The sequence below is a fragment of the Erpetoichthys calabaricus genome, chromosome 2 (assembly GCF_900747795.2).
Source record: "Erpetoichthys calabaricus chromosome 2, fErpCal1.3, whole genome shotgun sequence".
Lineage (NCBI taxonomy): Eukaryota > Metazoa > Chordata > Cladistia > Polypteriformes > Polypteridae > Erpetoichthys > Erpetoichthys calabaricus.
Window position 1 is genome coordinate 284,029,325 of NC_041395.2, and position 25,481 is coordinate 284,054,805.

Below are 25,481 nucleotides of genomic sequence, written 5' to 3' on the forward strand. Positions count from 1 at the left end.
TGATGGTCCAGGTTGGCTCTACGCCCCCTTGTCGCATCATTGAACCTCTTCAACCCATAACCATTGATTTTCATGTACCGAGATGAGCTGGGAAAAAGAGGACACAAACATTCAGCAAGGGGTTGGTGCAAAAATTGTCAGTGCTTTTATGTTAATCAAACCAGAAAAGCAAAGTGCAATTAGTGCAGTGATTCAAGTTGTCTCAATAAATAATCCATAAAACCAGTGAGTGTCCAATGGAGGTTAAAAGTCCAAATAAACATTTCCATAAAATATGGAAGCCCCAAGGGCAAACATATTATTTTTAAAACCATAAGCCGTGGTGAACTTTCTAAAATCCAATGCCTCCCTGGCTTCGGATTCCGCAGGTACAGACAACTCTTTGATCCCGCTCGGGCCACTATTGCTAGTCCAACAGCAAGTACAGGGCGCCACACTGAGCTTTACTCCTTCTGACTCCCGCTGCCACATCCTGGCATTGCCCAGGAGTCCTCCTGAAGTGATTTGGAGCAACCTTCAGCCCCTTTTTGAGCATCAGCTACACTCTCCTTCCCTGGGTCACTTTCCTGTCGGCCTGCTTCCCCTCTGTCACAATGGCTCCTCCATTCCTGTACTTCTTTCCATTGCTTTAACCTCTGTGTCTTTTTTTTCAGTCTTTCATTTTTGTTTTCTAACATCCACAGTATGCCATGGAGGCTACTTGTTACCCTGCCTGATTGGGCAAAGGTGTGATACTTTGCCTACTCCAAGGTGTGAATGAGGCACCTGACTGATCCACTTGCATTCCCATGATCAGCCAAGCATCCCAATCAAACCCAGAGGGAAGTGACTCTCGCACACACCCGCACCCAGTTGGAGCCTGCACTTCCCAGGACGCAATTATTTATTTAAAAATTGCACATCGACATGGACCTGTCATCACAAGGGAATGATGCTGATAGCAACTATACTTTGGCATTATTTAACTCACAATTAGTTTTGCTGAATCAGCCTGCAAACTGGGGTTATCTTTGTCACTAGCATGTCTGTTAAAGCACACATTACAAAACTAAGAAGACTTACTACTTCAGTTTAGCATACCCTGACTAGAGCTGCTGATTAACTGTGCATATTGCATCTCTTTGTTAGTCATTAGTAGTAAAATATAAGTAATACAATATTTATAAACTGTTGATGCCACTTCTGTACTGCTAAATTATCTTCCTACCTATTGAAATGTCATCTCAGATAAAGGAGTGCTGGAATCACCAGGTAGAAGGGCCCAGCACTGACTCAGCTGTAGGATGGTCAACAGTGGGGAGGTGGCTAGTTGGCCGAGTTTTAAAGGACTCTGTGTCTGGTTTGTCTCTGACTTAATTTCTACAATGTGACCATTATTCTACAATTAACTGATGTAGAAATACTGTTGTTTTTCATTTATGTTAATTAACTTCTAATTTGTTTTAGATGTATTTTAACAAAGCTGTATCCTCATATGTGATGGTTCTGTATATAGCGAGTGGTATAATCTATTGCGTTTCGCCTTGAGAGTTGGCAATCTAGCTCTGTGAAGAGGATTACTTGTGTTCTGTTTTGTGTGTTGTATTTACCACATTTTTTGACACCCATTGCACACCCAACCTACCTAGAAGGGTATTTCTCTCTGAATTGCTCTTCCCAAAATTTCTTTCATTTCCGTTCTTCTTGCAGGGTTTTTTGGGAGTTTCTTCTTGTCTTTTTAAAGAGTTGAGGCTGGGGGCCTGTCAAAAAACATAGCCTGATAAAGCCCACTGAAGCATTCCTTGTGTATTTTTGGTTTATATAAGAAATAAATTCTTGTTGTTGACCATGAAAAAATGTTGTAATTCAAATTGGAAAAACAAATAAAAATGTAACCGATTTAATCTTAAATGTTTTAAGTTACATTGGATAAAGGCATCAAACCATTAATAATATGGAAAGAAAACTGAAGCACCTGGAGGAATATTTAACCAGATGTGAAGTGATTAAGCTGGAGCTTATCCTGGAGCTTGGAGCTCAGTTATACTAATCATGACACTTTCCAACTTTACATGAGTCTTTCTTAAAAATATTTTGCCACAATTTTACTATATTCTATGTATGCATAGAATATAGTAAAATTGTTGTACAGTATAGTTAAAAAATATATAATATAACAATTAACCCATGTAAGTTTTGAAATGAATATGTCATCATGTACTGTATTGTTCTTCTATTATAGGTTTAGAGTGTGCCTTAGCATCTCTAAGCAGCTTTCAACACAAAGTAAGGAACAACTCTTCCTTTGATGGCAGTGCATTTTAGCCTCCCAACAAACCCACACCATGTCAATGTGGCTATTATTAGATGTGGGAGGAAATGAAGCAACATTCTCCAATGAACATATGAGGCAGACAAATATAGTTACTTAGTTAGTTACTGGACTGAATATCAGTAGGATATGTGGGGGGCAGTTCCCATATTGCACTTAATGCCGCTGTTATAGACTTAAGCCCACCGGGACCCTGAAGTGGACTGAGCAAGTTTGTCAAGTTTGTTAAGTTGCCATTGTATCTCAAAAGAATTTCTAATTCAGCTGCAAAACATCACAAATGTGCAAAGGAGCAAATAATTAGAGCAGAGGTGCACAGCTGTGGTCTTGAAGGGCTACGGTGTCAGCAGATTTTTATTCCAGCCGGTCTCTTCAGCACTCCATGAACGTAACTCTTTCATTAATTAGATGCTCTAAATGCCACAAAATGCTTTCTGTAGCTTTATTAACCTTTTATAAGCAACTTCTGAATATTTAAAACTTTAGATAATGATGAAAACATGTTATAAATGTACATCTGCACAAATAATCAGATCACTTAGGAAGAGCTAAAATATAAGGAAGCAATGAGCTCAAGGTAACACTACAGAATGAGAGGACAAAGCTGTGCAGCTCCACATTTATTCTGAGAAAAAAGAAACACCTTTATGAGTCTTAAATACATATGAAGAAAACTCCTGAGAGGAGACTGGAAATCAAATCAGATCAAAGCAGCACCACTGACACATCTAAGACAATATTTTTTTTCACGATGTACATCTGTGACGTATGGCGGTTAGCAGTGCTGCCTCACTTCTCCAAGGGGAAAGATCTGAATCTGAGCCACTGACCATGTGGAGTTTGCGTGTTCTGTAGATCTCTGCATGTTTTGTTTTCTTCTGGTACTTCAATTATCCTCTCATATTTAAAAGTTATGTCAATCGATGGCACTAAATTGGCCCAGCATATGTGAGTATAGGTGGGTGCACAAATGTGTCCTTTGATGGACTGCTGCTCCGTTCTAGGTTAATTCCTGTTATGTGCTTGGTGCTGCAGGGACTGAATGCAGGACCCCATCAGCTAGATTTTGATTAAGGAGCTTTGGTAAAGGAGCTTACATGTCTAGTTGGTGTATATGTTATATTGTAAAAACGACAGGAAGGAATTGAACAAACGGTCAAACTCTGTAATAGCATTGGGGTATGGCATTTAGAGTATCAAGTGGTATTGTGTCCACTGCACTGCAGGAAAAGCCATCAAAGCTAAACATAAACCAATAAGAAAAAGTGTTGTCTGCATTGATAGACTCAAAGGACATTTGAAAGGAGCATGGTCTTTAAAAGGTACTTGAGATAAGAAAATAAAAATGATATTTGAATCTCTTACAGTTACTACTGGAATGGTGGCTCTCCTTTGGGAACTTTTGGGGGGGTTTCTACTGGAGCTGAACAGACTAATTCTTAGGAAGATGCTACTTTTTATTGGCAAAACTTCAAATAATATTGCAAAGCTGAATCAAAATGCGAGAAGTTCAGTTTCATGAAACATTAGTTATGATGAATAAATAAACCCTGCCACCAAATCATGGATGGATTGGTAGATCACTGAATAAATTTAAACACATAATGTGGCAAGATCACTTGAGTGCTTATGAGCAGCCACTGAAGAATTTTTAAAAATCATCAAAATCTGCACAACTCATCATATCCCTTCATGCTTTTTTTCAGTCTTTCTGCATGTAAGAATTTGTTTTATTCACACTTGTTGGCACAGTAGGTGAGATTTATTTAAGATGACAGAAAGCCCTGACCATGAGTCCAAAATCAAGTTTTTGACATAAAACGCAAGGCAAAAAACAGCCCAGAGAGACATAAAGATGCATAATCTTGGAAGTATGGCAAAATAATTAACAAATCAAAGGATCTCGTGTTACCACTTTGAAAGAGAACCACATGGGGGTTAGCCCTGTTACCCTGGTCACTTATTTACTTGCCAGTTTGAGGAGGGATTAAAACAAAAGTGGTAAAATAGACTTTTTCTGTTCCTTCTTTGCTTCCTCCCTTTCTTCTTCCTGGCCATGATGGCCTAAATAAAGAGATCTGAATTCCAAAGGAACCACTGAGTAAGTGGAAAAGAGCAAGATGGTCCAAGGTATTTATGGAAACAGAAAGCCAGTTCAAATTTTACTAGCCTGGGCATCTGTTCAGCCTCTGGAAACAGAAGCAGCCAGTTCTCTAGTGCTGCATTTTCTTTCATTATTGCTGTATTAGTATTATTTTTTTTTTTTTTTAATTTGGCAGACAAGCTTCATACAAGAACAAGATGCATTACTGTTTTTCCATGCCGAGCACAGGTTAAGGTGAGTGACACACATCAACAACTCCACCCTGCCTACTTTTCAGATCTTCTTCTGCAAAGTCTTTTGCATGTTGTAATTCTCGGTTGATACAATTGTGTAATGACACATTTTCTGTAAAATACTATGGTGGCAAGAGATATTAAAAGGTAATAGCATTAAGTTTCAATTAGGCAAGTTCTATAACTAGTGTGCAGGAAATGGGAAATATGAGCTTTCTTGTCACATTCCAGTTGTAATGAATCCATATTCTGGCATTGTCTGGGGTGTTTTTTCCAATTCTAGAATTTTTGAACATGATTTTTCTTTCTGTTTATATTATTTATCATTTGTTTTAGGCACTGTTGATTTATTAAATTTTTTATGATTAACTTTTTATTACCAATCACATATCAAGTACTGTACAAAGTTAGATCCAGGAAAACACAATCATTCTTGGCAATTATAGAATTAAAACTCATAAAAAATATAAACATCCACTCACCCATTATGTGTCTGTAAGGAAAAAAAATGAAAACAGACTGTCTAGGCTGCTCAGAGAAAAGGAAGTCACATATTCACTGGCTCCATGAAGAAAAAGGAAAGCGGAAAAGAAAAGGCCATACGTGAAGAAGAAGGTCACCAATGGAAATGCCTGCCATCTTGCTCTGGACTAGCTTAATTACTGACTTCCACCTTTCTGTATTGAAGGAATGACCCATCGATCAGTGCTGCAGAAAGTTCAAGTAAAGTTTAATTATAAAAAGAAGATTTTCATAAATTACAAGAAAGAGAATTGGGGCATTTTCAGCAAAAGGCTAATGCAGCCTGTGCAGTAATTACACCTAAAGAGATTCACCTTTGTTGGGTAACAGTAAGAAGTACAGAAAAGAACTCTCAGAGAAAGGATATTTGAGCCTTTAGAGGTATATTACGAAAGTAGATGATAGACCAGAAAGCATTAATTCTGACAACCTGTGCAAAAATGTACTCGGAACATTCATGATATATAGATGGCAGTTAGGACCTACGGCCAAGGCCTAACACTTATGGAGGTAAGATATAGATAGTATACATACTATCTATTCTTAGAGGAAAAGTAGTATTTTTACAAACTGATTTCCATGTAATACGGGAAACACATGAAAGACTGTACTGCCTGAATGGTAGAATGCATTAGAAAGAGACATGTGCAGACCTGCCACAGACTTCAAAGTAGGGGAAATAGATCAGAAGACATTATAGAGAGGATGAGAAGGCTATGGAGAAGAGAGTGCTACACTGCTCACCTTTGGAACAGCCCTAAGCTGTAAATAGACAAAAAAGAGACAGTGAGACATTGTGGCTACACCTCAACAATTGGAAAGTCTGGAGCAGGAGTCATTATAAACTCACTTGAGAGTCAGAATATCCTGACATATCCAAAGCAGGAAAGGGATGGGGTTGCAAAATTCTGTACTAATGGCATTCATTGCACAAGGGAATAAGTAGACCTGATGAAAAATGGTAACTCACAACATCTAGTATTCAAGCCTCTGATATTTCTTCTAAAAATAAGATTAGAAAGACTATTATTATTAGGAGCAAACAAACCAGCATAAGAGCTTTGCAATGTTCATTTTAACTGTAATTCCATTTTTTTCAATTTAACCTTGGAGTTTTGGTTAACTCTTGATTAATGATGCCCCCCATACTTAGATTATGCCTCTACCAACTCCCCTCGAATGTCTGTTCCTCTGTCAGGTGCTTATAATGCCAACAGATAATAGCAGCAGCTTCAGACTACATTAGATGGAAGACGCTGTTATCCAAAGCCTTTGCAACCATGGGGCATAGAAAATAAAATCAATTAATAACAATTCACTATGATTCGTGCTAAAATGGCTATGTAGACATTTATATATTTTATGTGATTTCTGATAGCATATCAACCACCAAAATAAAAGGTTGAGCCCAACAATAGGCACATTATTGAAAACATAATTAACGAGTGTCATTACTCTTTCCTGTTGTCACAGGCCGTGGAAAACACCGCACAAAACAACAAACAAAAAAAATGAAAATAAGACTCATGCTGTGAACACTGCCAATTACAGCAATTGCTCTCTTTCTGCTTTCCTCCCTCACACTATTTAATATCACTTAGATCTGTGCTTTGCCGGTCTTCATGTCAGTGTAGGATTGTGCTTTTTATTTTTTCCCTTTAAAACTCTGCAGTTTTCTTGAAGCAGAGTGCTCCCATTCCTTGCCATGCAGCCCACTGCCACTTAAACACGTAGCCTGAAGCGCTCACATCTGCCTGCCGGCCCTGCATATTCACATATGTATTTGGCTTGCATTTATGGTATATAATGTATAAAATGTATTTTAGTGTTTACTAAGAAAAGTAGATATTGCAGACACAATACAAGAATAATTTTTAACTTTCAAGACAAGGCCCTTTTGAAATGTGAAGAAAACATTAAAAACTAAGTAGAACTGAAAGTCAAGTACTAGACCTTTTATTAAACAAAGAGCTCACCATAATGTTCTGATTACAGAGAGAGGCAAAGAGAAGGGCTATCTGGGGCAACTGAATCATTTATTGGACTAATTCTTCAAAAAACAGTCAGGAGATGATGATAAAAAGAGCAGCTGAGACTTGATATCTACCTGTGTGCCGTAGTAGTTCAACATCTGAGCGTTTTCTTACTGGTATTAACAGCCATTGAGCCTTTGGATCTTTCCTTTGGAAGAGCACAACTGGACACAGACAAGAAAGTTGCCCATAGCCCTTTAATGCCATTCTTAAATCTTAAGCTGCACTTTTCTGTAGTATTGGTGTATTTTGTCCTTTTGTCACCTATTTTGATATGTGTATGGAATGTGTATTTAGGCAATTATTAAAGTCTACAAGATGATAACATTTCAGAGACATGTTTCTCATCTACATAAACAGCATGTCTCTCAATATGTCATGTGGGCTCATGTCATGACTTAATTAAGTTAATATTCATTTAACACTAGAATTCCTGAAGCCTACAAAAAAACTCGTAATCCCAGCCCACCTTAAATCCCTTTGCACCTCTACATCAGCGTCTTTTGTTTTGTAAATGTGTCGATCAGCATAAGCAGCAGGCAGCCTGCTATCCCATCCACCGCCTTGATGGAGTTCAGCTCGCAGGCAAAAAGTTCTCCCAGCTCAAGGTCCCTTATCTGCATGTGAGGTGCCTGAGGTTGTATTGGGTAAATGATACAATATATCGTTATTTGGAATATATGCATTTCATGTGTGTTCCGTGTCTATAAAGATCTGGGTAAATGTAGGATGAAAGGAAATGTGAGAAATACAAGAAATGGTGAACACATACCTAAAACAGAACTTTTTCCATGTTATACTAATAATGGCGAGAAGTGCATGTGTGAAGACTTTAGTCCAAATATCAAATACACATGTGAGCTTTTATTCACGAATATAACCAAAGAAAAAAAAAGCATTCGATTTACAAATGGCTGTCAATGAGTTAAACACTCAAGAGCAAATGTCAATCGACAGGAAGTTTACACGTATTCTTGAATGGTGCAGGTGTAAGAACTGTTGCCTTATAACTCGAAGGTCCCGGGTTTGAGACCTCTGCGTTTTGAGTAGTGAGTTGTTATTATTATTATTATTTCTACAATATAATAAAAACATACATTTGATTTGAGTCTGTAACACCCGGTGTAAATTTTGGCTACTTGTAAAAGTTAACACTTGTTTTTTTATTATTCAGTTTTTTTCTCTCAGTGACGTTCACGTGGTACAACAAACATGCCTCTCCCTCTCTGAGTTGATGGCATTTATCTCTGTTCTTTTCACAAGAGCAGCGCTGTGGCTGATGCCTGCTCAGAATTATTTGTTGTACCAGCAATCAAAGATAATCAGGAATTCTGGTGTTAAATCTTTAGACTTTTTTCTGTTCATGATTGCTCAATAATGTTTTTTTTTCTCACAAATACGGATTCCTTTGTTAAAGCCTTGTATCCAGCCATAATCTGTGTGGAGTTTGCACATTCTCATCATAGCTGTGCAAGCTTCCCCCAGTTACTGGTTTTCCTCCAACACATGAAATGCATGTTAGATAAATAGGCCTTAGTGAGTTTAACCATTATGGAAGTATGTGATGTACCTGTCTTGTCTGGCTACTCCTTTGCACCAAGAGTTGTCTCTTCTCAGCAAACATGAATTGGATTAAACTTTGTGATGGACGGCAGACATGGGCTGGTGACTTGACTGGGGTGGTACATTATTCATTGCCTGATCCGGAGACAGCTGTACTGAATGGCCAAGAAGAAAGGCAGGCTGTTTCCTGGTTTTTCCAAGAGGTTGGCAGGAGTTGGTAACCTCAGAGTGAATATGAGATGGACCAAAGTTCTTCACCTGACCAGGAGGCCAGTGCATTGGAATGACAGGGGGAGACAATCTGTTTGGACCAGTGGCTTCCCTGATATGCTACATCCCTGGGTTAGGATTCCTATATGGACATCCACAGGACATGCTGGAATCTGTAGTCCCCGGGGGCAGCCCTGTTGGGTTCTCTGAGGGCCGCTAGGGGCAGTCGGCAGGCTTAGTAATCCATACTTTCAGGGATTTTCATTTGACCCAGAAGGGCTTTCAGCAGGCTATGCTCTAGCACTGGAAGTGTTCCCGGGTCAAAGATAAAAGAAGCTACACAACCTTATTCAGACAAGTTGGAGCTGGGTGAGAAGGATGGACAAAGCTCACCTGGGAGGAGTGGAGGAGGAGAAGAAAGAAAGAAAGAAAGAAAAAGAATTGTGGTTGTGCAAATGGTATTGAGAAGCCTTTTGTAAGGTATTGGATAAAATAAACCTTTTAATTGAACTGGGACTTGTGTCTGTGGAGTTGTGTCTGGGGTTTTCTTGTGCTTCAATACCTACTATGGGTCACAACTGGTTTGAGAATTTTCTGTGTTTAGCTACTGCTTAATAGTTCTGTTGTCTCATGAATTAAACACCAGTGGTTTTTATGCTATGAATGATAGTGTATGAATTGTGTCTTGTGAATTGTGTGAATGATGGCTCTCCATGTGGAGTTTGTATGTTCTTCCTGTATCTGTTGTGTTTTTTTATAAATCATGTATATTAATTTACTTAGCTAACCTAAATTCCTGAGTGTGAATATAGTTGAGCCTGTGAGTGAGCCCTATGATGCATTTGTGGTCTTTCTAAAGTTAGTTCTGCTTTGTACGCATTGCTGCTGGGATAGATTCTGCCCTTTTACTATGCTATATTAAATGTATTGTCTCAGGCTCAGTCTATCAATAGGGACACATCAAATATTCATGGACCTCATTTATGTAAGGTGAACGGTTTGAAGCAAATTGATTATAAGTTAGCATAGTGGCTACTGTGAAAAACAGAAAGAAGGGAAAATATGGCACTAGATGCGTACAATATTTTTAGACTGTAATGGCTTTATCCAGTAAGTGAAGGTGTTACCATTTCCACAACAGAAGTCAGAGTTCTTCTTTTTCAATGCACGAGAGACTCACTAATTCAGGGAGTAAAACTTGTCTCATTCTGTTAAATAAGTATGTGCAATATACAGTCTGATCCTCCTTTGCCTAAATGCATCTTGGCAGCTTCAACTTGTAAACACTGTGCTAGCAAGCTGTGTTTGGCACTGAGAAGATGGCAAAATGTTGTTAATTCTTTTGAAATATGTGTTTATTTAGGTGTGGTTTGATCAGATCATTCTGTGCTTGCTTATAAAATCATTCATATCACCACATATGAATTTGTGTATGTTTCTGTGTGCGTGTGTATGTGTTGAAAGTGTTACTGAAATCCTAGAAAAATACTTCTTTAAAGGCACCTCTGTGGAAATGAGGCATATAAATTTGTTAATAGTGGACAGGGCAGTGTGACCTTGTAGTTGAGCCACACGGTACAAATTTGCCAGTGCACTCCTCAGTGGTGAATCATCATGAAACTCTCTTTACTTGATGGTGATACTCCATTGTGTAAACATCAGAATTAATGAACGTTGCATGCCACTTTGGATGATGATGCCAATGCAATGGAGAAGTGGAATAGAAGTGGAAGGATCCTGCCATTTGTAAAAGATCCTGCACAAACTTTTCATAGCTTTTTCATCATTTGATCTTTCTGCCCTGACAAGACTAGAATCCCTTTCAAACTTTTCATTTAATGAAAGTTATTGATGGACAGTCAAAATTTAAAAAAGCAAGTTTGACACTTTCTGGGTTTGTCTTTATAATATTTTGTAAGACAAACTGCATAAATTGATCAGTGTTATGGAACAGTCGGGCTTTCATCCCTGGTTCAAGTCTCTTGTCCTTTTATGTAAATCTTTTGTTGTTTTTTGAATATAATCATGTCAAGTCTCTTTTGAATACACTTTCTTTTTATTTGTATTCTCATTCAGTACACTTCTGTTTGTTAGTTACATTTTATTGTATTATGCTGTACCCAGCCGGGACGCCCAAGAGGACCGGAGGAGGGCTCACGGACGTGCTGGGGGGAAGAGGAGTAGGGACAACCAGAGTGCTTCCGGGGATGCAGCCGGCACTTCTGCCACACTGGGGCATGTCGGTAGAAGATTGTCGGAACACACCTGGAGCACATCCAGGGGACTATAAAAGGGGCCGCCTCCTTTCATTCAGGGCTGGAGTCGGGTGGAAGAGGACAAGGTCTGGGAGAGGAAAGATGCGGCCTGAAGACAGAAAAGATTGTGGAAGGGCCTGGACTTGTGGGGTGATTGGTGCTGCGGCACTGGGTTTGCGAGTTCACCTTTGTATATAAGTGTCAAATAAACGTGTGTTGAGTGACAAAACGAAGTCCGCCTGTCTGTGTCTGGGCTGTTTCCCACTAATATATATATTGTATATATATATATATATATATATATATATATATATATATATATATATATATATATGTATATATATATATATGTATATATATAAATTCACGGCATTCGTAATCTGTGTCACAATCTGATTGTATGGGTGGTTACCTACCAGGTAACGCTTGTGGTTGGCCAGCAATCTGCTAACATCCGCCACGGTGCCCTCAGTTTGTGAGGAGCAGATCATAGAATGGTTGAAAATAGTTTACTGTCAAATAAATGCAAAGAGTACACGACACGTGTTTCGACCTCATTCTGGGCCGTGGCGCAACGTTAGGGGCATCGCCTCTGGCGCTGACGTCCGAGGTTCGATTCCCGAGAGGGAGTGCAGAGTGTGTACACCTGATGAGCCCAGAATGAGGGCGAAACACGTGTCGTGTACTCTTTGCATTTATTTGACAGTAAACTATTTCAACCATATATATATATATATATATATATATATATATATATATATATATTGTGACAGGCAGCCGGGTCCCATGCCTCTGTATATGTTCCAGGGGAGCAGCTATCGACATCTCACTACCTCCCCCGTGACGCTTGGTGACAGCCTCCCAGGCTGACAATGGTGCCTCAGTTTCCTGCAGGGTTTCCTGGGAGATGGAGTTCTCCACAACTCTGTGGGGAGCTGGGGTGGCCACCAGGGGGTGCTGCATGGAGCCAGGAACCCACCTGGACATCTCTGCAGCTCCACCCGGAAGTGCAATTAGCCGCAAGTGATCAAGCACCTGGAGCACTTCCAGGTGGGCTATAAAAAGGGCCAGCATCCACCACTCAGGAGCCAGAATCGGGAGGAAGAGGACGAGGTTGTCTGGGAGGAGTGGTGGTGCCAAGGTGGAGAGAAAAGTGTAATTTGTGCTATAATAAGTGCTTGTGGGACTGTGTTGTGGCTGGAGGGATTACGGGGAAGACGTGCCCTCCAGCTGAAGAAAAATAAAGAAACTATTTATTTTACACGTGCCTCTGAGTAAGTCTGTGCCGGGTCGGGCGCTATATAGCGCCTTATTACTATATATATATATATATATATATATATATATAGGTTAGTTTGTGTTTGAATGTTCCTTGTTTTTTGTATTTTGAACTTAGATTCTGCATTGTATTTGTGACATTGTGTCTTGTATTTGAATGAAGTTATGTGTATTTTATGTTTTATTGTTGTTTTTATTAATTTTGAACACGTATGTAATTTTTCTTTATTTATACTCTATGTCATGTAATAATAGTATGTTGTCTGTATAAATATTTTTATGTTCCTTATTCTTTGTGGTTGAAGCCCCAAGAGGCAGTACCACCATGACATCACCACTTCTGGGACCTCCCTCTGGCTACATAAGTAAGCAGAGAGGGCCTAGGAGTGGGTATCATTCATCATTTAACCTCCTTGGTGTTAACCCCGATTGTGATTCAGTCTCAGAAATTTATGTAATTATGTTTAACCCCAAATCTGACTCGAGGGTGACTTGTAATGATCCACTTTCACAGTGTTAATCCCAAATAACTCAGAACAGTATTCTGCTGACATCTAGTGGATGAAATAACATTATTCTGCAAATAAATCCTAAATATTTCTTTGCATTTTGCCACTCTAAGGTAACAACTCATCAATATTCATGACTAAAAGACAATGATATGTAAATGGGAAGCTGTAAAGCCAGTTTTAGAACAAACTGAAACTGAACCTTTGGGTAAATCAAACAATAGTGATGTCTATGTGCATTGGTCATCAGATATTGACATTGATAGTGAAACTGATGCATATGGCGGTGTACAACTGAACCTCCAGTCTGGGGAATTTGGTCGCCTGAAGATTCACTGTGGTGCAAATAGGCACTTGGCAAATAGGCAAAATGATTGCAATCAACTGCAAGCACAAGAGACACGTTAGCCTCCTAAACACTGTTCACAATGAAGCAACTGTCAATGTTTATGTCAGGGGAAATGTGGAAATCACTAAGCCTTGCGCTAGCAGCTTTCAATAACACAAGGGGTGCGTTGATCGTTTGGGGTCAGGCACTGATATTCTACCCTTTCATGCACAATCAACAGAAAAAAATGTTATTAGAAAAGAGAGTAAAGAAACAGGCTTACTATTCCTATGCCTTTCCTATTGTGTTTATGTTGACATTTTGGCATTTATATGTTTCTGTTGCATGTACAGTGGAACCTCGAGATACGATCACCTCTGTATACGAGAAATTCAAAATACGAGGAAAGTATGAGCGAAAAATTCAGATCTAAATGCGAGCATTGGCTCGCGTAACGAGCCACGAGCCAGACTGTGGGTATAGCTCGCGGCTTAGCGAGGGGGCGTGGTAGCTGTTGCGAGCCGCGATCTGCGGTGTCTGCGTTTCTCACTTAAGTGCACAGGTGGGAAACTGCCCACATCCATGATTGTTCCTGTGGCTGATGGGCTGCAGCTGCCATGTCCTCCCCGCATATATAGAGAAGCGCGAGCCGGTTAAGGGGGAGAAGAAGTAAAAGGAGAGAGAGAGTGTGTGTGTGTGTGTGTGTGTGTGTGTGTGTGTGTGTGCAGGCTCGTGTGTAGCTGAACAGGCGAGCCAAACAGCTGAAGCAGGACGGTGTAGAGAAGGTCAGCTGCATTAAGAGTGTCTCGCCTGTTGCAGAGCCCGCAGGTGAGACGCTAACAGAGAAGAAGCACCGGGGATTGTCATCTGTTTTTTAAAGACTGCATCCTTTTGACGTTTTAACCTCGTGTTAAAGGATTGTTATTCTTGTGTATTTTAAACCTCCACTTCACAACTGTTTTAAGGATTATTTATTTAAAGATTTATTGAATGCTCTACTGCACTTTAGACACCTGTTTTGATTCTTTAAATAATCAGTTATATTATTTACCAGTGTTATTTATTAAAGGTAGACTACAGTATATATAATTTATCAGTGTTATTTGTTAGGAAAATTGATTTTTATGTTAATATATTTGGGGTGCGGAACGGATTAACTGGATTTCCATTTTTTTCAATGGGGAAGTTTGTTCTAGATACGAGAAATTCGCTATACAAGCTCAGTGCTGGAACGAATTAAACTCGTATCTAGAGGTTCCACTGTAATAACATTTTTACTTGTGGACAAAAATTCAAAGTTTATGGGGGAGAGCATAATGATAAGGGAGGTTAAAGGAGTTTTCTGTTGTGTAAGTATTGCTGTTTATTATTGGATTTTTTTCTGATTTTTTGATTACTTTTCACTTTGTTTCAAGGATTTTGATTACTAGACTGTGTATTGCTTTGGATTAACTTTTATGCAACTCTTTTTTGCCACTTTCTGTTTTGTTATGTTTTTGCACTTAATTTAATTTTTTTGTAATAAATCTTTGATTTATAAAGATTCTTTGTTGCCCTTCTTGTGCACAAGCCAGATGTTGATGGTGACCCTTCTCCTTGTGGGGCTTTCTCTTTATTTTTGTGATATTTATAGTTGTTTTACCAGCTCCCCATTTTTGGATGTGCTCCAGAAGAAGACAGCTGATAGTGTGTTGGGTCTGGCTGGACTACTGGGCAGACCAATGAATATCCTGGCCTTATTCTTAGCTGAATTTGGAGGCTTCACCTATTTTGCTTTGGAGATAACTTCATTTGATATCACATTGTAGCTTATGCTTCTGTTTGTCAGCTCCTTTTCTGTGAAATGTGCTTTTTTCTTTATAGTTTTGCTGGTTTTTGAACTTTAGATTTGTGGATTAAGACATCTGATTCATGGACTTGGTATTGCTCTCTTTGGATCTGCTTTTTAGGCATTTCCCATTTTTTGATTCAGTTTTTTTGTTTTTGAATGTACTTAATGAAACTACTGTTGAACAGCGAAATGAGGCAAAAAGTTTTTTGTAGAGAAAATGATGTATTTGCCAGTGACTTTGTTTGTTGAATATTTTTGAGAAACATTTTTGCAGGACTTTCACTTGTGCCTACTGTTTTGCCAAGCTGCTTCAGGCATGCATGATGTAATGACTGAATCATTACTCCAGCCTTCCACCCTACATTAAAAAAAAAACTTGCAATATTTACATTTGAGGGTACATTAACTGACCATCTTGAGAATATTGTGAGTATTGCCACCAGATATATAACATTGGTCCCTGTGCACTGACACTGCAGCACCATGTGGCTAGTTTCACACATAATGGAGCTAAAGGAGCTGTCTCCCTCTTGCTTCTCAACAAGAAAACACATGAGACACTGTGAAATAATAATAGCAACAAAAGATTTATTACTGTGCACAGAATGTTTCTATATTCTTCATGGAAGAAAAACATACAAAGCATCTGGTATATGTATCATTTTTTAACTTACTGCTGGTTTGTGGCCATTTGTTGTATTTTCTTTGTTGGTTAGTGTCTCATCTACATCTTTTGTTTGCAACACGCTGCAGCAGTGCTTAGCACTGTTGCCTCACAACTTAGGTCACATTCTTGGCCGTAACTTAATAGTCTATTGCATCTTTTGTAGCAGATAAAAAGTTTATTTGTTCCCAGGGGCATATTTCACTCTTTACAGAAGTTTAATAATAAATAAAGAAATAATATTATTATATTATGACAAATAACAAACCCCTTAAAAATATACACCAGAATTACTAAAAAGCAAGAAAATTAAAAAGAAAGAAAACTTCTGACTTGGCAGTCACAGTCACTTTGAGGCTTTATACAGATGTATAGCTGTTAGTATAAGGAAGCTCCAGGAGCATCTCTTGACATTTTTCTGCTGAATAATGAATTGGCTGAAAGTCCTCAGTATTAGTGTGTCATGGAGGAGATGTGCAGAATTGTTCATTTCTCTCCTTCTCTTCTACTCCCAAGGGCTTGAAAGTGGATCCCAAAACTGAGTCAGCCCTTTAAAATTATTCTGTTGATTTGGTGGGTCTCTCTTGAAATGATGTTACCAGTCCATCACACCACAGTGTAGAAAATCGAAATGCCCATCATAAAGTTATAGAAGATGTGAAGGATGTCAATAATACTGCCGGTGGTGTTCCAGTGTTGCTCACATCCTTACCAGAGACACAGTCTTTGAGTCTCACAAACTGCTGTGTCTGGACAGATAGTCCATTATCCATGACCCCAAAGGCTTAGCCACCTTCCCATCTCTGAGTTTACCCTTTAACAAGAATAGCTGAATGTTATTGAAGGCACTGGAGAATCAAAAACCATAATCCTCGCAGTGTTGCCTGCTTTGCCCATTTGAGAATAAGCCTTGTGGAGCTGATAGACAATTTCATCTTCTACTCCTATCTCTGTCCAGAACTGTAGTGGGTCCAAGAGGTCTACCACAGGAGTGTTCATATAGTTCAGGACCTGTCTTTTAAAGGTCTTCATGATGTGAGATATAAGTTTTCCACAGCAGTGGCACTTTTTGTAGCTTAAAAATGACAGACTGAACAAGTAACAGAGAAAGTTGGTCAGCGCAGGGCTTAAGTACTCGAGGACTGACTTCATCTGTCCCCTGTTTGTGCTCATTCATATAAAAGTATAATCAGAGATGTGAAAGATACTGGTGGGAAGGAGCTGATACTGCCACAGTGTGAGGTCCTCATTCAGAGTGATTGATTTTGATTGGCTAAAGCGTGAATTCGATTTGTAAATTCACTTGTAAACATAAATAACCAGAAACCAGAAAAAAGTAATTGCTTTTAGCAGAAGCAAGGACAGACTTCAGAGGCCTGCTCAAAGGGTTTACACAGCGCACTGACCCTTAAGTGAAACTACGAGGGCTGGCTGTTTTGACAGGCTGTAATGAGCCATCATTTGCCACTTAGCACTTGATGACATGATTATCTGTCATTAAAGGGGTGTACGCTGGCAGAGGTAATGTCACAGGCCAAGGATCATTAACTTTCTAACAAAACTTTGGAAGGCTGAGAATAGATTCCTGGACAATAATTTAATTAAACTACTTTTCATGCTGATGGCCTTCTTTTTGTGTTCTCATCTGAATTAAAGATAAAAGAAAAGAGAAAGAAATTGCTAAAGCACAAGGTACAAAGGTAGTATTAACTTATCTTTCTTATAGTTCATTGCTGGAGTTCGTATTTTGCTTAAGAATGGAAACTGTAAATAGAAAAAAAATAAAAGTACAAAAATGTAGAACATTCTGAGATATAAGTAGACAATAGATCATCTAGCATCCACCTATTAAACTAGCTCATTCCTTATTCTAATTCTGTGTTCTTTTTTTTCTCCCTGAAAACAGCAAGACACTATACTGGAAGTAAAAAGTATAAAGATTGAACACACCTGGGACAGGACACCAACCCATCACAATAGCCACTCATTATGCAGGATACCCAAACACAGTAATACCAGACTATATTATTTTTATTGTCTTTGATTTCTTTCATACAGATTCTGTGGGCTCCTATTAACAGGATTTCCAGAGCTGCCTGTTGGTCTTGTTCTGGCTGCTCCTGTTGTTTTGTGAAAGTCCCAAGCTTCTTGGTCACTACTCACTAAGACAGAGTCTTCTTTCCAGCAGTACTGTTATCTGGATTTATTCATTTAATGAAGAGAGGATCATCCTTTGGTTAAAATTCCTTTCTGCAGATCAGCAAAGTGAAGAGTAGTGTCCAGGGGCCTCATGTATAACGCCGTGCGTAGAACTCACACTATAACATGGCGTAAGCACAAAAGCGGGATTGTGCGTACGCACAGAAAAATCCAGATGCAGGAATCTGTGCGCACGCATACTTTCACGTTCTTCCACTACATAAATCCCGATCAGCGTGAAAAGTAACGCAAGTGCACACGCCTTCTGTCCCTCCCCAACTCCTCCCAGAATTACGCCTCTTTGAATATGCAAATCAATATAAATAGCCTTCTGTGAAAAGACAATGGGAAAAGCACGGGAGAAAATATAAGAATTTCAGCGAATACCAAGTGGAGGCAAAGGAAAAACCTACTATTTGTTGGTTTAAACAGTGGTATAATCAGCAAAAGGAAGTTGATCGAGTGACAGAGTGTCGGAGAAACTCGAAGGCTCAACTTCACAAAGTCGCACAGTGCCCGAAATAAAAAAGAAATCACATATCAAAGTCGCCGTGAAAAAGCGAGTCGTAGCCCACTGTCTGAGTGTCATATGAAAGCTTATTAGGGTACAGACAAAAAAAAAGGCACACAGTGGGGAAAAAAGCACAAAATGTCAACTTTAATCTCGAAATTTCCACTTTAATCACGTAGTTTATTTTGCCATTAAAGTAGAACATCATAAACTTCATCTTAAAATCGTTTAATTTACTAGTTTCTCAAATCCCATTGTAACTAAAGTGGCATGTTAAATGCTTTGTTCTGTATTTGATCTTCTATGTGCTCTATGTGTATGAATCACTACCTGCTTTTTAAACGGGCTTTCTCTTTCTCCGACAGGACACATAATCCATTACATTCGTGATATTACAGCTCTCTGAATAATTACAATACTGAGATGTATACGTGATATCTTTTTCATGATGATAGGAATGAAAGCATGTTATTAAACATGGGAACACGGTGGCGCAGTGCTTGTTCATGTCTCACGCAAGAGGCTTGCTGCGCCATGCGCAACCTTCAATGAAATAATTTATCACAGCAGTACTGTCTCTTTCAAACGTACTAACCTCCAATTCCTGTCCTTACTTTTCTTTCTCCGAAAACTCAATCGCCGCACAATAAGCTATGTAATAGATGTGAAGCCATCTGTAAGCTTAGAACTTCGATTCTTCAAAACTTTTAAGGAACATTGAAATATCTTAGTAGTACGTGTTTAATTATTATATCCGTCTATCTTTCCAGTGTCGCATCAGCACCAGCAAGAATACAGCGCAAGGCAGGAACAATTACTGAACTAGCTAGCGCTGCGGCACCGTGTCCTCACATGTTTAATTATTAACAATACAGATAATTTAAATGAAGTTAAAGTTTTATCTGTATAATATAATCAACATGTTTTGCTGCATTTCGTCTTAGAAATGAATACCGTCATCACATGTAAATACGCGCTTTATAAAGTGGCGCAGGTTGTGCAATATTATAACTGTAGTGCAAGTTTACAGTGGGGTAATTGTACTTATAAGTACAAACAGTTCAACAAGGAGCACTTGATGGACTGATTTAGTGCGTTTAGAGTTCTTGGGATGAAACTTTTTCTAAACCGCGAAGTCCGTACAGGGACTAAAGCGTTTGCTGTGGCTCAGGCAGCATCTGCTTCATGCTGTGTACCGATAATTCTCTTTCCAATCAGCTGCTGCTGTGATTTCCCACTCAGATACAGTGATATAAATACTCAGAGTGGTGCAGTGAGAGTAATGTGGAAAAAGATGATCTGCTGTGGCAACCCTTAACGGGATCAGCTGAAAGAAGATGCAGTGAGAGTTACAACGCTAAAGCAGTTATGGTATTTGGAATACTATGGCTATTCCCTGGACCATTATATTGCTACAGGTTAATTACAATCACATGCATTACACTAATAAACAATATGCAGTTAATTTCAGTGTATTTATAAAGCCGCGCCAGGAATGTGGATCTAAGAAAGAAAGGGTGATCACACAGGAACAGTAGCACTACTTTGACACTGGGTGCTGCCAGTCTGCAAAACCGGGCGGATAAATTGCGTACGCCAAGGAATGAGTTACCGTGGAAATGTGCGTGGCTTTACGCCAAGTTTAGGTTTTATACATCGCGATTTGAGCGTGGAAAGGTTCGTACGCAACATTTCTGTGCGTACGCACCGTTTATACATGAGGCCCCAGATGAGTGGATGGAGCTGTTCAGAACCTCTGGTTTAGATGTCCACAGAAAAGTCTGGCTCATTTAATAAACAGAGGACCATCCTTTGGTTAAAATTCCTTTCTGCAGATCAGCAAAGTGAGGAGTAGTGTCCAGATGAGTGGATGGAGCTGTTCAGAACCTCTGGTTTAGATGTCCACAGAAAAGTCTGGCATATGCTTAACAACATCAGAAGTTCTATTGACCTGGCATGTTGGACAGCACGCAGAATGTGCAGGGCAACCAGTGGCAGCAAGAATACATTGAACTTAACCAGAATCCAAGTGCTGTGCAGTGATAGTGCTACCCAATACTTCAAAGTGACACATTTGTTCCAAGTATAAAAACAAGAAAATGCATTAGATTATCTTCAAGCAGTACAACATTGTTGTTAGACTCGATTTTCTTCAAGAAAGTTCTGAATTCTGAGCCTCTCCTTTTAATTTAAATATCAAAAAATATGTATTTTTTTCAGTGTAACCATCTTGACAACTAATACATTTGTTATAATTATTACAAACCTTTCCTATACAGCTCAGATCGAATATATTGCTTCACTTGCATAACTGGTATAATATGAATTATGTATTTTATTTATGTATTCATTTATGTTATTGTGAATTTTTCTGAACTATATTTTTGGTTATAGGGGTTCTGAGATATGCAGAATCCATTTTTGCACTTTAAACATTTATTTCAAATGTATATAACAAAATTTATGTAACTATATATATTTTGATAGCATTTTGTTTTCATAATGGACATTGTCATTTTGTGAGGAGAGTGTCTATTGTTCGCTAAAGTAACTGCAAAAGTGCACTACATGACATCACTGAATTGTCTAAGATTGGATAAAAAAACTCCTTGTGTAACATAAGTTTTTCTCTGTGGATTGTCTTTTGAGTTTAAGAATTTTTCCTTGAATTATTGATTTTGAACTTTGGTTTTTGATTTGGCTTTGATGAACAATAGAACAGACTCTGGTTACAAATACTTATTAAGTTATTTGTCAAGTCTCTTTTCTTATTTTATTACATCAAAATCATAACCTTTAACCTCACTTCTGTAACTGACTTGATGTCTAAATTGTTGACATACCCCTCAGAATGAGGAATAGATAATCACACAGTACCAGGTATGGAGAACAGAGTAGATGTGGCTTCTCTTTGGATCCACAGTTTCTCAGAATGGCCATTATAACTCATGTAGCATAATCTGGAGCATTGTTATGAAGTAGAAGAGGGATGATCGACAGCTTTCCTTGCCATTTTCTCTTGACTAGCAGATATAAATGCCAAAGCAAATGGCATAATATTGAATTGTTATGTGGGTCTTCTGAGGCATTTAATCAATAAGGACTGCACCTTAAACTTAATTAAAAATTGTCCACATGATTCTACTGCACTGGCTTGGACTTTGATATTTTTTTTCTGTTGAAGAATCACTGTGCTTGCTTGTTTGGGCTGTATGTCATATTGGGTATTTCAATTTCATACCCTGCTATGAATCCCCTGCTTTGAAATTTTCTCTATCTAAATTAATATGCTCAAGATTCTCCTTTGTATATTATATAGGTTCATGCTTCATTTCAAAAGTCAATATTCTGGGCATCCAGCATGCACAAATCTGGCTCATGTTTAGCTGTTTATGAAGAATAGATTCCACTAATCTCTAAGTAATACCTGCTATCTCATACACCTTCATTCTTTGATTCTCCATTATGATATGCTCTATGGCAGCAACATCCTCTGTCCTTAGTGTAAAAACCTGCCAGATCATGATTCACCTTAGAGAGATGTATTTACAGAACTTTAGACTGTTCTTGTTGTTAGATTTAAGCACTGCATTTGATGTCACTGACCATTCTGTTTAATTGCGTTGTCTGAAAAGTGACATTGGGCTCTCAGGCACTTCCCTTGCCTTTTTTAGTTCTTATTTATCACGTTGACTTTGTACAGAAATGCGCTGACAGTAGTTATTATACTAAGAAGTTAAATTTGGTGTCCCACAAAACTCAGTATTTGAACCTTTAATGTTTTCATTTTACACACATCCACTGGAAACTATTGTTAGAAAACATAACATTAATGTTCCATAACACATAGACAAAACCCAGTTATACCTTTCTTATCCACCAAATGGTATTCTTAATTAATTGTGTCAATGAGTTAAAGGAGTGGGTGGATGAGAACTATTTGTCTCTGAATGTAGGTAATACATATGTTTTTTCATTATTGGGAATGATGGAGACTGCACAAAACATTCTATCACTTTTTAACTCCATTGGAATCCTCATTAGTTTTACTGAATCAGCACACAATTTATGTGTTATCTTTGACAATAAGACGTCACTTGGTGGCTCTGAGGCTAGGGATCTGCACTGGCAATTGGAAGGTTGCCGGTTCAAATCTTGTAAATGCCAAAAAGGGACTCTGCTCTGTTGGGCCCTTAAGTTAGGCCCTTAACCTGCAATTGCTGAGCGCTTTGAGCAGTGAGAAAAGCGCTGTATAATTGCAAAGAATTATTAATTATTACATTACAAAACTATTGAAAAAACATGTTTTCATCTTACAAACACTGGAAAATTAAAACGTTTTCTAAATATTAAAAGAAACTAAGCAATTAATTAATGCATTTATTTCTAATAGGATTGACTACTGTAATGCATTACTTACTGCTTGCTCAAATGATTATTTATACAGCTTTCAGTTAATTCAATATGCTGCTGCAAGAATCATTACAAAAATCAGAAAGTATGAACACATAACTCCAGTTCTGAAACCCTTACACTAGCTTCCAGTTAAGCATTGTGCTGATTTCCCTCCTTTTAACAAATAAAGTCTTGAATGGCCAAGGCCAAGCTTAATTATCTGAACATGTCATTACTTATAAAGCAGAGCACATGTTGAGATCACAAGAAACCAGCTTACTTAAGAATCTAAGGATTAATAAAATAACAGTGGGAGGTTGAGCTTTCAGTTACAGGACCTTGAAGCCTGGAATGATCTGCTTGCTTATATAAGAGATGTCCCATTCAGCCTCTGCTTTTAAATCCAGGCTGAAGCCTCACAACTTTAGTCTAGCTTACCTTGACTAGAGCTGCTGATTAGCTGTACATACTGCATCTCTGTTTGTTAGTCATATGCACAGAAATATCAGTAATATGATATTTGTAAACTGTTACTAACCCTCCTCTATTCTGTTTCTTTCCTCAGTATATTGATGTGGCACATGGTGCCATTGCTATACTTCCAAGCTGTTCTCCTGCCCATAGAAAAAACATCTAAGATTCTGAGAGCATTGGACTCAGTGAAGGGAAAGATTCACTCATCAGCTTGGTCAGTCCACCAAAGATAATTCTATGAAATGCCCAGAAGGGTGTGGGTGGCCAGTTGGCTGAGGTCTCCAGGACTCTGATTGTGTCTCATTTTGAACACACAGAGATTTATTTTCTCTAATGTTGCTGACTGAAGTTTTCAGCTGGCTGTAGTTCAACAACTTAATTAATGGACAGAAAGTGATGGACTCCAATTATATTAATCAGTTTCTGATTTGTTTTCTGTGTGTTTTAGCAGATCTGTGTCTTTATGTGTGGTAATTCTGTATTTAGGAATTTGTAAAATCTATACTTGCATTACATCTGAAGACTTGTCAAAGCACTCTGCAGCAGCACTCAGTGAAGAGCTCTATACAAAATAATAATAATAACAATAATAATGATAATATGGGATATGGAGGATATTGGTACTCCATGACAGTGGAACTGTGAAGGTGTATTGTTCTCTAGTGTTACGGATTCAAAAACTTTCATTTGCAGTATGTTGAATGAAACAAAAAATAAACATTGCAAGCTGCAAATGTTAAAAAAAATGTGATTCATACATAATAGCAGATAAAAATAATATTTGAATATTTAAAAAACCAGAACCTTAGAATACCCCTTTCAGGTTCAGGCTCAAAATGTTTGATGCCCCCTCATATCTATTCAGCGTTTTCCTATAAACTGAAGCAGCAGAGGAAAATCAATTTGAACATGGAGAGAATGCGCAAACACCACATACTGTAGATTGTGTAATAATTCTTTGCACTTATATAGCGCTTTTCTCACTACTCAAAGCGCTCAGTAATTGTAGGTTAAGGGCCTTGCTCAAGGGCCCAACAGAGCACAGTCCCTTTTGGCATTTACGGGATTCAAACCGGCAACCTTCCGATTGCAAGTGCAGATCCCTAGCCTCAGAGCCACCACTCCACCTGTGTTTTGACTGAGAACTGAAAGCCAGGATCAGGAGTTGTAAGGAAGGAACTCTAACCACTGCACCACCATGCCACCCTGCCTTCAAAGGAGCTACTTTAACTGTTAACTTTAAAATTTAACTGGTTGATTAAACTGTTAACTTTAAAATTTAACTGGTTGATTTATGAATGTTCCTCCCAGGCTATCAGCTGTTAGCAGAATCTCGTTTTTGACTGCTTCACAAAAGGAGACACACTGCAGTGTTCACTGTATTTCACTTGCAAAAAACATAGTTCTTATCATTTATGTATACCTTGGGATTAATAAAATAGATAGATAGATAGATAGATAGATAGACTATCTATCTATCTATCTATCTATCTATCTATCTATCTATCTATCTATCTATCTATCTATCTATCTATCTATCTATCTATCTATCTATCTATCTATCTATCTATCTATCTATCTATCTATCTATCTACTGTGGCTGATTTATTTTAAATGCAAAAAAACACCAGCATTGCACATACATTTAGGAGAATAAACACAATTAAAAACAACTCTTGTAAGACACATGGTCTGAACTATCTAATTATAATCTGGCTGCGCTCCAGCAGCCACGCATTGCTCAGTTTATAATTAACGAGTGATACAATAAGTGAGTTTCATTGTGAGCGTCATCCGTTTGCCCTTTCGTCTTGTACTGACTTCCTACTGTTTCTTTAAATATCATGCCATGTTCATTTCTACATCCGTAAATGCTTTTGGGGACACTGAAATGCACTTTGAACCTCATGAATGTCAGATCTTTTCCATATTTCTTACATCTGTATGGCAGGAATTCAGTTTTTTTGGGTTGCCTAAATAAGTCAAAAATGTGTAAATTTTGTGATCATTCTGGCTTGGTTCACTTAATATATCTGTTATGTGAATCCTCTCGTTCCCTAC

At 38.4% G+C, this 25,481-nt stretch overlaps 1 protein-coding gene across 1 annotated transcript in view; it reads left to right on the forward strand.

Annotated features, from left to right (window-relative positions):
* Positions 1-25,481, forward strand: part of LOC114647125 (golgin subfamily A member 7B) — a 157,774-nt gene that overhangs the window by 129,134 nt on the left and 3,159 nt on the right. Inside the window, exon 4 of the mRNA XM_051922952.1 lies at positions 4,591-4,649. Coding sequence (XP_051778912.1) covers positions 4,591-4,649 — 59 coding nt within the window. The remainder of the gene's footprint in view (positions 1-4,590; positions 4,650-25,481) is intronic.